This window comes from Schistocerca nitens, chromosome 9, assembly GCF_023898315.1.
Source record: "Schistocerca nitens isolate TAMUIC-IGC-003100 chromosome 9, iqSchNite1.1, whole genome shotgun sequence".
Lineage (NCBI taxonomy): Eukaryota > Metazoa > Arthropoda > Insecta > Orthoptera > Acrididae > Schistocerca > Schistocerca nitens.
The window spans coordinates 144,238,796-144,253,427 of NC_064622.1; the positions used below are offsets into that span (position 1 = coordinate 144,238,796).

The 14,632-nt window shown below is 40.7% G+C and overlaps 1 protein-coding gene across 2 annotated transcripts in view; it reads right to left on the reverse strand.

Annotated features, from left to right (window-relative positions):
- The window catches only part of LOC126203610 (protein MMS22-like), a 140,950-nt gene that overhangs the window by 79,393 nt on the left and 46,925 nt on the right, over positions 1-14,632 (reverse strand). For both annotated transcript variants that reach the window (XM_049937976.1, XM_049937977.1), the window contains 2 exons: positions 12,705-12,923; positions 3,109-3,335 (listed from right to left, as the gene is read on the reverse strand). In XM_049937976.1, the coding sequence (XP_049793933.1) occupies positions 3,109-3,335; positions 12,705-12,923 (446 nt within the window). The remainder of the gene's footprint in view (positions 1-3,108; positions 3,336-12,704; positions 12,924-14,632) is intronic.

A 14,632-nucleotide genomic window follows, 5' to 3' on the forward strand; every position in this document is an offset into this window, starting at 1 on the left:
CAAGGGTGACTTACCAGACAACATGAGAAGGAAAGATTAATTATATGTTTAATATTTTATAAACATCAGCTTTTATGAATTGCACAGGAGGGAACTCTCCCAGCAATATATCATATGTTCTCATAACCATCCTGGCCTCAACCTTTGATAGTCATCTAGCCCCTTCCGTGATCCAATTCCAGCACTACACAGCCCTCTATTCCACCAATGCACCCAGTCTTTTCCCTTATCTTTTTGCTATCCCCACTCACCTCTCCCCAACTCCACCTAACCTCCCAACTGCACCTAGCTGCCCTACCCTCTCTCCACCTCATCTCTGCACGCTCTCCAGAAGTACTTCACTGTCCCCTACCCCTTCCCTGCTACTCCTTCCCCTCGCCACCTCAGCCTCCTCCTTACCCCCACCCCCAGTTGCCTCTCCCATCAAACACTGATGCTGCCACTTATAGTAGGCATCAGCTGCCAGAGACTGTAGTCATGTGTGTGCAAGTTGCATTTGCAGGTGTGTGTGTGTGTGTGTTTGTGTGTGTGTATTTTTGACAAAGGGCTTGTTGGCCGTAAGCTTATTTTCTGACACACTTTTTGTTGCGCCCATCTGCAACTCATCATCTCCACCATACGGCGAGTAGCAACTACCCTTTTCATAATATTGTTATATTTAATAAAGACAGTTACTGATATCAATATAATAGAGGGAAACATTCCACGTGGGAAAAATATATCTAAAAACAAAGATGATGTGACCTACCGAACGAAAGTGCTGGCAGGTCGATAGACACACAAACAAACACAAACACACACACAAAATTCAAGCTTTCGCAACAACCTGTTGCCTCATCAGGAAAGAGGGAAGGAGAGGGAAAGACGAAAGGATGTGGGTTTTAAGGGAGAGGGTAAGGAGTCATTCCAATCCCGGGAGCGGAAAGACTTACCTTAGGGGGAAAAAAGGACGGGTATACACTCGCGCACACACACACATATCCATCCACACATATACAGACACAAGCAGACATCTCACAAGCAGACATATTTAAAGACATATTTAAAGTCTTTAAATATGTCTGCTTGTGAGATGTCTGCTTGTGTCTGTATATGTGTGGATGGATATGTGTGTGCGTGCACGCGAGTGTATACCCGTCCTTTTTTCCCCCTAAGGTAAGTCTTTCCGCTCCCGGGATTGGAATGACTCCTTACCCTCTCCCTTAAAACCCACATCCTTTCGTCTTTCCCTCTCCTTCCCTCTTTCCTGATGAGGCAACAGTTTGTTGTGAAAGCTTGAATTTTGTGTGTGTGTTTGTGTTTGTGTGTGTGTCTATCAACCTGCCAGCGCTTTTGTTCGGTAAGTCACATCATCTTTGTTTTTAGATATAAAGACAGTTACATATGATGAAAGCACATCCTGAAGTTAGACAAGGAACAACATCAAGGTGAATGGAATACGAACCCAACATTTTATTGCAACATGTTCTTACAGTCTATGTTTTTGTAACTCTGCTTAGTCAAAAATTGGTGTATGTTTTTTGGTCACGTATTTAGCCTTTGTACCATTGTTTTCACTACCTGGTTTTTCTTTTTTCCTTTGAATTTATGGGAGAAATGTAGGAGCTTAAAAGCTTGATTCTGATTCCTTTTTACATTGAAAAATATGTAAAAATCTGCCAACCAGTTGCATAGATTTTCTATAGAAATATATATAGAAGTCAGTCTCCTCACACCACGCCGGTGTTACTTATGTTTTAATGTTTGACTTTTTGAAGAACATTATGTCTTATATTTTAATGTATGACTTGAGCAACTCAGCTCTTAAATCACTGTACATCTTTGACGATACATTCTTCATGTAATCACCTTACCTTCTGATGAAGTCACCCTTAGAGGTGACGAAATCGGGTCAAGGTATATAGAAAATCTATGCAACCGGTTGGCAGATTTTTACATATTTTTCAAATTTGTGTATATGGTTGCTGCAAACACCAGCCATGTTCAAAGTTGTACGCCTTTTTACATTGCTCCCAAGGTTAGAGTAATTTTGATTTGGATAAATGAGTTGAGTGTCATAATCACTGAGCTTTCTTATTCAGTAACATATTGTGAGCTTTCATTTTTAGATTTCATATAGAAATAACTCTATGAATTGCATATTGCACACTAAATGGAACAATTGAAAACATCCTTTGCAACATAATTAATAGCTGTTAACTGGTACACCAAATCACTAAAAGGAAAATTTTTGAGTTCTAAATACTTATAGATTGTTTTAAGATTGTTTTAGTGGGAAATTCCATCAAGTAAATTTTAATATATATTGCTTACTTGTAGTTATAGTGTACTCTCTTTTACTTTACTTACCTATATGTCTTTACCAATTTGTTTAGGAAAAGGGGCGTAACGCACATGGACTTTAAAACAGAATTCAAATCTGTAAATCATTTATAATCCTTTCTTTTCTGTCAACTGTCTTCAAATTTTGACATTTGTCAACGCAAAGATAAAAATGTAAATCTATTGGGGAAGGAAATGGCTAATGATAAAATGATGGTTGAAAAAAAGTACACAATAAATATTTTTTTCAAAGTGCTATTAAAAAGAGACAAAAAACTAGTGGGGAATTCAATGCAAACATTTTAGTATACATGCTTTTGAAATAGCTATTTTTTTTCAACTGTCATTTGTTTTAATTTAACTGTTTTATTATCAGTGGTTAGGTTAGGTTAGTGTTTAACGTCCCGTCGACAACGAGGTCATTAGAGACGGAGCGCAAGCTCGGGTTAGGGAAGGATTGGGAAGGAAAACGGCCGTGCCCCTTCAAAGGAACCATCCCGGCATTTGCCTGAAACGACTTAGGGAAATCACGGAAAACCTAAATCAGGATGGCTGGAGACGGGGTTGAACCATCGTCCTCCTGAATGCGAGTCCAGTGTGCTATCACTGCGCCACCTTGCTCGGTTTTATTATCAGTGGAAAACTTCAATTTTGCCACAAAACTTTCTACTGATGTGATGAAATCTTAAAAAATATGTCACATAAGTGAAAAATCCTTCAGTTATTTAATAGTCAATAGCAGAAATGATACCTTTCCACCTTCTTGAAATGTTGCTTTCAACTGACCTCACAACAGCCATTGTCTCTGGAGAAGATCCTGGCACATAGAAAGTTGAATTGAGTCTACGTTGGAAGTATTCCCACAGCAGGAGTAATGGATCATTGCATGCTTCCCACATTGACAAGAGCTTCCTTAGCAATGAAAGGACAACTCGAAGCTGCACCTCACTCACAGAATCCATTGACAGAATGGATTTAAGTGTAGTGTTGAGCTGATCATGGCAACTGTGAACCTGATAGGAACAAAAACGGAAATAAAATACTGAAAAGATCAAATGACATAATGCAACAGTAACTCTATTTACTTGTTACCCACACAGAAAGGATTTAAATCTTCTGACCAGCCAATTGAATTTAGGTGCCTTATGAGAACTGCTGCACTAGTATTAGTCTTAGTCATAGAAAAGGGGAATTTTGTTAAAAATTCAGTAAAGGCGCAGTTGGGTGATGAAGTCTGGGGCTGCTGGCAATGTGTGGTAATAATTGGCAGGGAGCAGGCCAGGCAGAGTAAACATGGCACGGAGCTGCAGCGGCATATTGCACATACGATTTGTTTGGAATGAAGCAACAGCGAGGCAGGGAACTGCAGCGTTGCTTTAAGTTATTGTGATGTATGAGGCAAGGCAGTAGGCCAGAGCCAGGAGAGGCAATGTGTAAGTGGCTGATGTATGGGAATTTACGCCTGCCATAGTTTCTATCTCTCTCTGATACTACGTCAGAAGCAAGGGGAAAAGCAGTACAAATAGTCAGCCACTTTTAGCTTGAGGGGGTGTGCCAGGTCAGACGAGAAAGGGGTCGGACCTGTGCTGGTCTACGCTTGGAGGGGCCAGTCTGGCAGCGATGTTGTTAATATTCTGTGTAACCTGTACTTTGTTTCCATGTACTCATTCGGGCTGTATTCAGCCTCCGGGGACACAACACCAGGGCAGGACGGAACGGCAGCTGGGAACTTAGAGATTGCATGGTCTGCCTGAAGAAGGGCAGTGATAGCGGTCTGCAGCATGTCCAGGATGGGCCACGGTTGCTTCACACCAGGCGTACCGGGGTCCGGGCGAGGTGTACGCTGCGGGAGGTGCAGCAGCACTGGAGCAGTGCCGGGTGTTGCCATCCAGCAAGCACTACTAGCAGCAAGTTGTGGCACAGCATCCAGGTGGGCGCGGGTTCGAGTTCGGTCCTGTCCTGGGAGCAGCGGCGGCCCGAGGGCCACGGATGACCATTACATCCACCTTCGTTCCATGGTCGGACAGAGCAGGCCAAACGGGGTGGAGGGCGGCGGGGACTACGGACTGTAAAAGTCTCCAGAATCGCGGGCAGCTACGCTGAGCGAGACGCGTCGCCTCGGCGAGCAGTGACCTGGGCTGACTCCCAGCTGAGTGGCCTTGATGACGGAGCAGCGGCGTCAGCATGCCAGGAGATGCTGAGCCGGCTGGACTCGCGGAACAGTGCTGCGGGCGGAACGTCAACACTATTCTGCACCCATCGTAGTACTGTTAATTATGTGAATAAAAGAATACTTCCAAATACTGCTGTATCACTCTGCACTGCCGCTTGACACTACTGAACTTGCTCGGCCTCCTGACGAAATACAGGTGGTGGGTCCTGACTTCAGCTCAGCCATCTGGAGTCCTGGGTTCGACCATCGACAACCCGCAACAGAATACAACTGTGGCCACTCTAGGTTGGTAGCACTGAGTTATTGTATCACGTTCAATGACTTCATGATGACTGTGTATGGAAGAGTAGAAATTAGGGGAAAAGGGTTGATTTGGAACATATGAATGATCAATAGCAAGTTTGATAAAAAAATTAGAGAGAATTACACAGCAGTTTAACTTCAACAGACAATGGTATTTTGAGGTTAAACTCATTAATTCATATCAACTCTCAGGGCAAGGAAATTGGATAAGTAGGTGGAGACAGCAAAGATATGATTAAATATGATGCATACCACACCAAATATCAGCTCTTCTACAAGCAAAAGTGAAGCACCCAATAAGGAAAGTGTTGCAATAGTTTCATCAAATGTATACATACTTCAGAGTTAAAATCCTGATTTGGAAGAACCCATTTCATTGATTACTGGGGTTGGCACACCCTGTTAAATGCTGAGAATGACAATATGCAGAATTTCTTTGAATGATCACTATCAGTACCAGTTGAACTAGAATAAAATCAATCATGCCCTCAAAAAGGAAATTTCTAGCAAATGTTGTTGGTGTAAAGTGCTACTTAATCAGACGAAAACTTATGGATGCCTGATTAGGTACTTTAAAAGAGACTTAAAATCTGCCACACAAAAATATATAGTGCTATGTAAAGTGTCACTCGATGACTGCTTTTAAAGTGCTGTTGAAGAGTGTAGATATATATGTTACATGCTAACATAATTGGCCATCAGACGCAGTACACAAATTTTGTCATTAATCCTTATATAATTGGAAATAGAAACACTACACACACAACAAAAGGTTGTCGGATTAATGCACAGTAACGACGACAGCGACAATGACAACAACACAATTTTACAATCATAGATGTATATGTTTAATATATTTACAGACCCTGAAAACTTTGTTTGCTATTTATCTTAATTACAGTGAAATGATCCGAGACATGAAAAACTCTAAGCACTCTGATAGAGTCGGTGAAAAATCCATCGATAAAATTATATTTACTGTTAATTATAAATAAATCTCTTTTCTTGTGCGAAAATGGCAATAAGTAAGAACATTTAATTACCTTCTAGTAGAATACCTTACGTGATAAAAAATCTTGTTAGTGATACCATTTTCATCTAGACAAACTTGCATGGTCAATTTGGTGTATTATGTAGCCCGTATTGTTTAAATTTGTAAAATAATTGCAAACATGTGCAAGAAGGGTTTGGGTCATTGAGAATTTGATCATTAGAGATGGAGCACAAGACTGCGTTGGAGAAGGAAATCAGCCACGCTCTTTTCAAAGGAACTGTCCCAGGAATTTTGTTAAGCTACCAACTATATAAGAGATATGTGGAAGCTAACAGTACCAACCATTGCCAGAAGTATAATGGAGACGAACCTGTTAAATCTGTGTAACAATCACTTCAATGCACTGAAGGAGTGACATCTAGGTTTCCTAATTACAATGTGAACACAAAGGTCTTTCAGGAAAGCTAAAAATTTCTGTGCAAACCCCACCAAAAAAAAAAAAAAAATGACAGGCAGTGTTTTAGGCACCCTAGTGTGTTCTACTGCTTGTTCATAAAGCTCAAAATAAGTTTCCCACTTAAAAGGATTGGCCACGTTGCATAATGAAACAAATTATCGATTTTCAGATATCTGTGTACGGTACTGACTGATGTGGAACTGTGTAAAATAGGGTACTTGACTGGAGTGACAGACCGGCAAAATAAAGTAACATCTGAAACTTCCTGGCAGATTAAAACTGTGTGCCGGACCGAGACTCGAACTCAGGACCTTTGCCTTTCGCGGACAAGTGCTATACCAACTGAGCTACCCAAGCACGACTCACGCCCCGTCCTCACAGTTTTACTTCTGCCAGTACCTTGTCTCATAAGTAAAGCTGTGAGGATGGGGTGAGAGTCGTGCTTGGGTAGCTCAGTTGGTAGAGCACTTGCCCGTGAAAGGCAAAGGTCCCGAGTTCGAGTCTTGGTCCGGCACACAGATTTAATCTGCCAGGAAGTTTCATATCAGCGCACACCCCGCTGCAGAGTGAAAATCTCATTCTAAAGTAACATCCTCTGCACATACTAAAGATTATAGTGCGATGGAAGGGGTGAAACACATATCACCATATATCAGGGATGGACAATATGTGGTTTTTAAGCTACGTGTAGCTCTTTTCTCAGCCTATAGTTGAGGGAACATAAGAAAGTAGCTGCGTAACACTACCTGCACAGAACAATGGAGAATACTTTGCGGCGCCACCAGTGTGCTCTCCGTCTCTGCCCCATGCTTCGTGTTCTAACAGTTGCCTGCCCTGGCAACTGGCAACACTGGGGTGAGCACATTACACCAGGCCATTGACTCTCAATAGTAGAGTTTATATGCTTGGAAAACTATCACTGTGATTTCTTAATGTAATAGTTGTTGTGTTTGCTTTATGCCACCCAGAATGAAAACAACAATGACTAAGTAATCTCACAACACTGAAATATTCTGAAAATCAACACTAAATGTTCAACACACACTTCAAATTGGAAGCTGCAGGCAGAGTGCTGCTACTGGCTGGAGGATCATGGGGTATTCTGCTCCTTGCCTCTGTGGATCACCCCAACACCTTCCTTCTTATGTTCACATCACTATAATTCAGCTCTTGTCAACTTAACAATGCTGTGCATGAGCAACCTTTTTGTTGTCTTACACACTGTACATGGAATATACAGGGTGATTCAAAAAGAATACCACAACTTTAGGAATTTAAAACTCTGCAACGACAAAAGGCAGAGCTAAGCACTATCTGTCGGCGAATTAAGGGAGCTATAAAGTTTCATTTAGTTGTACATTTGTTCGCTTGAGGCGCTGTTGACTAGGCGTCAGCGTCAGTTGATGCTAAGATTTTCTTCGAAGGTGCTACTGTAACTGGACTACAGTATCTGGAGATGTTAGAGAATTGGCTGTTCCCTCAGCTCGAACAAGAAGCACAACAATTCATATTTCAGCAGGATGGAGCGCCACCACATTGGCACTTATCTGTCCGTAACTACCTGAACGTCAACTACCCGAGGCGATGGATCGGCCGCCAGGCAGCCCGTGACAGAGCACTTCATCACTGGCCTCCAAGAAGCCCTGATCTTACCCCCTGCGATTTTTTCTTATGGGGGTATGTTAAGGATATGGTGTTTCGGCCACCTCTCCCAGCCACCATTGATGATTTGAAACGAGAAATAACAGCAGCTATCCAAACTGTTACGCCTGATATGCTACAGAGAGTGTGGAACGAGTTGGAGTATCGGGTTGATATTGCTCGTATGTCTGGAGGGGGCCATATTGAACATCTCTGAACTTGTTTTTGAGTGAAAAAAAAACCTTTTTAAATACTCTTTGTAATGATGTATAACAGAAGGTTATATTATGTTTCTTTCATTAAATACACATTTTTAAAGTTGTGGTATTCTTTTTGAATCACCCTGTATTTCTAATACCAACACATTATGGAGACAGTTCTACAATTTGCCAACTATATCTGTTCAAATCCCAAAACACAATGATAATTCAAATCCTTCATAGAAGACATGAATAATGCAAGCTTCCTGAGCTACCTTGGCATTGTTTGTCGAAATAACTATCAGTAGGCAATGTTCTGGGCAGACTTTTTGAATTACTGGATTGAATCAAAAAATTTCTGTGAGGCTTCTTCCCACTTCACTTGCATGTAGGGGTGAGAAGAATGATTTCTTACATGACACTGTGCATGCTGTGATTAGTTTAATCTCATCTTTGCAGCCCCTATGGGAGTAGAACATAGGGGGTTATATACAGTGGAACAGAATTAAAGGATCACATTTTAGAAAACCCATAATTATCTCCCATTGTGATGTAGGGGTTTAAAATTTGGCTAAACAGTGCCAACAACCTTTCACAGTAATGGTGAAAAACTATGGAGTTCTGAGCATCATCCACGGGCTTGACGATGCTTCTAACAGCAACATGCCGGAACATGCAAAAAAAAAAAAAAAAAAAAAAAAAAAAAAAAAAAAAAAAAAAAAAAAAAAAAAAAGCCAGATGTCAGAAGTTGATGTGATGTGTAAGATGGGTTAATGATGCTATATTTACACTAAATGTCACAACCAGTTCTGTTCAATGCCACCAAGGAACTATCCCACGATGGGAAGGTCATCAAAGCCCCTCGTTCCCCCATTTCAGCCCTTCTTTTGATGCCTCTGCAATGGAGGTCAGAGCTGCTACACACAGTGTTGAAATCATGCTGTTTTGTTATCAGTGGCCTTGGGGAGCATTTCAGACAGGCTGCTGCTGAGAATTGACATTAGAAGGCCTAGGTGAGGAGAGGCGGGCCTGGCAAGTAGGGCATTAATGAAGCCACTTCCTCTCTTGGGTCTCTGATTACCACACATTTATCAGTCGAAAATGGCAGATTGCAAAGTAATAATCAACACGATGATGTTCTCGACAATATTTGACACAGCCGAAAACACTGGAAGTTTCAATCCTTCTCTATGGACACTGGAGTGCGGCAGCCCTATTGAATATGATCCCGCCCCTTTGGAGTGCAGCGTGACCACAATTTTTGCTCTTATGTACAGGCTGGAACCACTGGGCACCATTCAGAACCATTCGACCAAATCTGAACATATCCAAAGCAGCAAAGGGTGTGTGTGCGCTTTTTCAGCCTCCTGTTTTGTGCTCTCCTGTGCCATGTCATGATCACATGGGGGTGCGAAATTGACAAAAAATGTGAATTCAATGGCAAAGCTGCCCCCCCCCCCCCCCCCCGTCATTTCAGCTACACCCCTGGTGGCACCTGCCCACCTTAACTGAGAATTTTAAAAATGTGGCTTTACACAGACAACCTGCAAAGTAGTCTTAGGCACCTGCAGGCAAGCTACCTCTTGACACCCCTCTAATTTCTGTTGCTTGCCTGCAAGCATCTAGAACTATTTTGCAGGCTCTCTATGTGAAGCCACGTTAAAAATTCTTGAGAAAGCTGGGTGGGTGCCACTGAAGGTTTTGCTACACTGGGGCATTTTAGAGGGACCCTTTGGCATTTTATTCGAGCAAGTGTCAATTCTTCACCCCCACAGTCATGCCACAGGAGGATATTGCAACCCCTTGAGTCTGTCGAGAAGGGTTGAATCGCCAAGGTGTCAGCTGTTTCAAAGGTTGAAAAGATCATCCATCCTGTTACTCACTGCACTGTGAACTATCATTTTTGACTGTGAAATGTGAGGGCATCAATGCCCCTAGGAAAGGGTTGATCTAATTGACACCCTTTATACTAACCCCCCCCCCCAAAAAAAAAAAAAAAAAAAAAAAAAAAAAAAAAAAAAAAAAATGCAACACATTTTTGTGTCAAATCTGAGCTCTTGTGTACAGCACTGATAGTGGCGGTATGTCTAACATATTTTCCCCAGCCACTCATAAGAAAAACATGTAATTTCAAAGCTGGGTTTCACGGTTCAATTTCCATCACAGAGGCATCAAAAGCAGGGCTGAAATGTGAGCAAGAGGGGCTGTGATGAACTTCCCATCGTGAGAAACATCCACTATGGCATTGGGCAGAATTGTGGTACAATTTGGTGCCAATGTGCCCACATTAACTTTTTTTCCTCAAGTGTCAACATCTTGCTGTTTGAAATGTTATGGAGCCCAAGGATGACATTCCAGGGCCCCATGCTTTCGCACCATTACAAAGGAAGATTGTAGGCACCTTTGAGCTACATTTTAAGCTTCTGCATCACAATGGTAGGCTATCATGGGGTTTTGAAAAAGTGATCCTTTAATTATGTTGTACATTGCAGTATGTTCCTAGATCCTTCACATAATTCTGGTTCTTGAAACGTCATAAGTAGGCTTTTGTGGGATAGTTATGTCATCTTCAAGTATCTGTCTATTCAAGTTTTTCATTATCACCATGACGCTTTCTCATGAGTTAAATGAACCTGTGAACATACATGCTGTCCTCCTTTGTATATGTGAAATGTCTCCTGCCAGTCCTATTGGGTATTGGTCTTTCACACTTGAACAATATTTTAGGTTGGGTTTCATGAATGTTCTGAAGCAGTTTCCTTTGTACACTAAATTTTTCCAGTATCTTACTAGCGACCTGAAGTCTGTTACTTGCTTCTTTGACTATGACAGAGCCTTGTGAACATTCAATTTCATACCACTACAAACTGTATTAGACGACTGGTTGCAACTGCCACACTGATATTGAAGTCACAGACAACAATGTTTTTCTTTTCTTTTTTTTCTTTTTTCCATTTTGAAGAAATAAAGGGTAGATTTAGTGACCTGAAGACACTTAAACCCTCATAATAATTCCTGGAAAGTCAGTCAGCTGTTGTTGTTGTGAAGAGATGGCTGTCAAATTACATCAAAAGGATTCAGCAGCTGAAGACTTGGAGCCACTGGAACTGCAAGTGAAAGAAGATCTGGAACAAACTTTTGTTCAAATGCTGAACTCTGGAAGAAGGTTCCAGAAGAAAAATACCACCTAATGAAAGATTTTGCCAAGAGATCTCATTTTTGGGACCACTTGTGTGTGCGCTCAACACTAAGGTTCATTAAATCTAAATTTTGATCATTTTAATGAACTTAATGCGATCTGCCCTTGCCAGTTGTCAGCTGGACTGTAAACAGCTCACAGCAAAATATAACACTCAAAACAGCACAGCACAAAAGTAACTTTTTTTGTCCTGATTTGTAATGAAACAGTGTTCAGTGACATTAGTTTTAAGATAAAAAATCAATGTTTCTTTATTTTTGAAATAAATATGTTCCTTCATTAGTGTTAACTGTTAGTCCAAACAATTTAGTTCTCTTCCATAAGTTTGCAGCTCCTAAAGGTAGTGTTACTGGACACCTCTGCCTATATTGCCCTATGAGTATAAGGGATTGTAACATCATCATCTCTACAGCTGAACAATTTCATCAATATAGCCCAAAGATGATCATGATGTACTGTGGCTGTCAATCTGTTTCCCTTTTTGCACCTACAAAGTGCTCCATTTGAGTTAGGAATTTCTGCATAAAAAAATGTTGGTCCTCTATGATTCATACGCAAATACGCAATCCAATAGAAATTGCATCACAGGGATATGCTGAGCAAATTTGTATGCCTTGCTCAATACTGCACTCAACATGTACTGGTCTCAGCAGTAGAGTGATTCCACAAATGTACTGTGAAGAACTGGAAATATGTTACCAGATCAGACTAACCATGCATCTTTATGTAAGTAAAGGATGAGCAGTATCATTATCACTGCTGGCAACAGAAATTCATCTGGGATTATTATGAGCAAGAGGTAGTGCAAGCTTCAAGAGGATCTGTGAAGTTCTGAGAAGGTATTAATTATACGATAATGGGTCCATAGGACATCCAACAGGATGGATATACTGAGATGACACAGAACCAGACATGGCAATTTGCTTATGCTCAAAGTCATAGAATCATCAGCCCCGTCTTCCACAACAAAAATTCTTGCATTCTTTAGACTAAACCCGTGACTGATTTGCATCAGGAACACTCAGGAGCAATTAAGGGCCTGAAGGGGCCAGAAAAGCTCTGAAGCCACTTAGAACAATTTGTTAAATGTCAGTGACATCATTCCACACGCAGCAAGACACAGCTGTTGTCAAGGCTTGTGGAGCTTTTGCGTGCTATTATGATGGTGACAATTTTTGGCCGATACATATAATATCAAGTTGCCTGACACAATACTGTAATTGTATAATTCCATAAAATCCTTTGTGAGAAGCAATTATATTCCTCCCCACCTACAGTATTATCACCTCTTACGTATGTATACTTCTTTGTACAAACAAAACAGGAAATAAACAATAATTTATAACATTCTGATAAAGTAATACTGAATTTAATGTCAAACAAGTATTAGCAGCAGCAGCAGTAGTAGTACAGACCTTATGAAGATTTTGTTCCTGATAAGTACCATCTCTCTTGTATCCATACAACTGTGTCAGATGCAGCAACAACCACAAAACAAAAATTCCACGATTCGAACAACTGACACTCTTTGGAACAGCTAAAGATGCACAGGTGGTGGTGGTGGTGGTTTTGCTCTCTGCAGTCTTGTCTGACAGTACATTATTTAATATCTGGCCCAAATGCATCCAAAAATTCTGTATTAAAAATGCAAATCACGTTAAACTTTAACTGTAGTGAAAAAACACATGCCACATGCATTTACAAATGAACATGCACCTCCCCCCCCCCCCCCCTGCATGCAAGCATGTGCGTGCGCACGCACAAACGCGCGCACACGAGAGAGAGAGAGAGAGAGAGAGAGAGAGAGAGAGAGAGAGAGAGGGGGGGGGGGATGAAGTTCTACATTAAATAATCTGTATTTTTACATAAAACTAAAGAAAGTACTAACAAACAGTTCTCACTGTCACGATGACCACTTTCTGGTCCCTTTCACTCTTCAGGTTGCAGATAAAATTACTCATTCCAAATGTTTAATATGCTTGTTCCACACATTTAACATCCTTAAGTCTTCACTTTGTGTCTGTCTGCAATAACATCAAGCAACTGTAAAACAGTTTATTTATTGTTTGATACGTAACACTTACTGTTTCCTGTTGCCAAGGGCTTCTACACCTTACAACACATTTTTCAGTAATAACGTTATGTATTTTCTTTCCCTCAGTTGAACAAATACAAGGAAAAGGTTAAATATGCTTCATATATACCCCATACAAGAGAACAAAAAGCGGCAATATAGAGAAAAAGAACTGAATAACAACTGCATACAAGATGCTGGTGTCACCAGCCTCTTCTCTACAGCTGTGCGACAATACACATTTTTGCTCTGTCAACAAAGTTTATAGGTAGCAAAAAGAAAGATATGAAACTTGTTCTGAATAAATGTGTGTTCATCTATTAAGCATCAATTCTTTCCAGTCTGCTTTGGAATGGATTTATTCCACTAGACATTCTCACTGCATTTAAAGATCTACTTTAATATATGTACAATCCTAAATAAGAAACATTAAAGACAAACCTTTTCTACTTACAATAACACAGAATGGCACAGTTTAAAAGTAACTCTTTGAATGCAAATGGAATATTTTGAATCCTGAAATAGAGTAAACAGCTACAACAATGGACATTTTTATGCAGCAAACAGTTGTCAGCATTTCAGTTTATTTCATCAGTGAAGTTAGACGTTTCACTTTGCGGTCTGCAAAATAACTTTCTCAATAGAAGAAAGAATTGAAATTGTGGAAACTTATGTGAAAATAGATTTGATTAAGGGACCTCGCTAAATTTTTGGCGTCAAGTATCCAAACACAGGACTGCCAGCAAAGAGAGCAATATAGAGACTGTATAAAAACTGGCTCACCTACTGATCTGTGCGAAATGTAAAACAACAAAGAGTTCCTTCGGTTGACAGACCCGAAGTTATTGTAGACATTTGTTGAAGAATTATTCAGAGCCCAAAGAAGTCTACATCTAAATTGGCCCAAATGGTACAGGTCCATGTAAATAGGAAGAGTTACTAGCGGATGTTGATAAGTCTTAACTTGAGGCCACATTGTGTAATGGTTCTGCAGCAATTATGGGAGAATGAAAGTCAGAAATGTTTAGATGACTGCATGTGACTTCTGAATAACATCATCGATGGTTCGCTACACTCTTTCCATTACATCAGAAGCAGGGTTTCATCTTTTCAGTCATGTGAATTCACAGAACACAAGGTACAGGGCAATGGAGAATCCAAACATTGTGTGTCAGCAACCACTCCATGATGAAAAAAATCAGTATTTGGTGTACTGTAGCAGGAATGCGCATCACTGGACCAATATTTTTTGTCACTACCCTCAACACA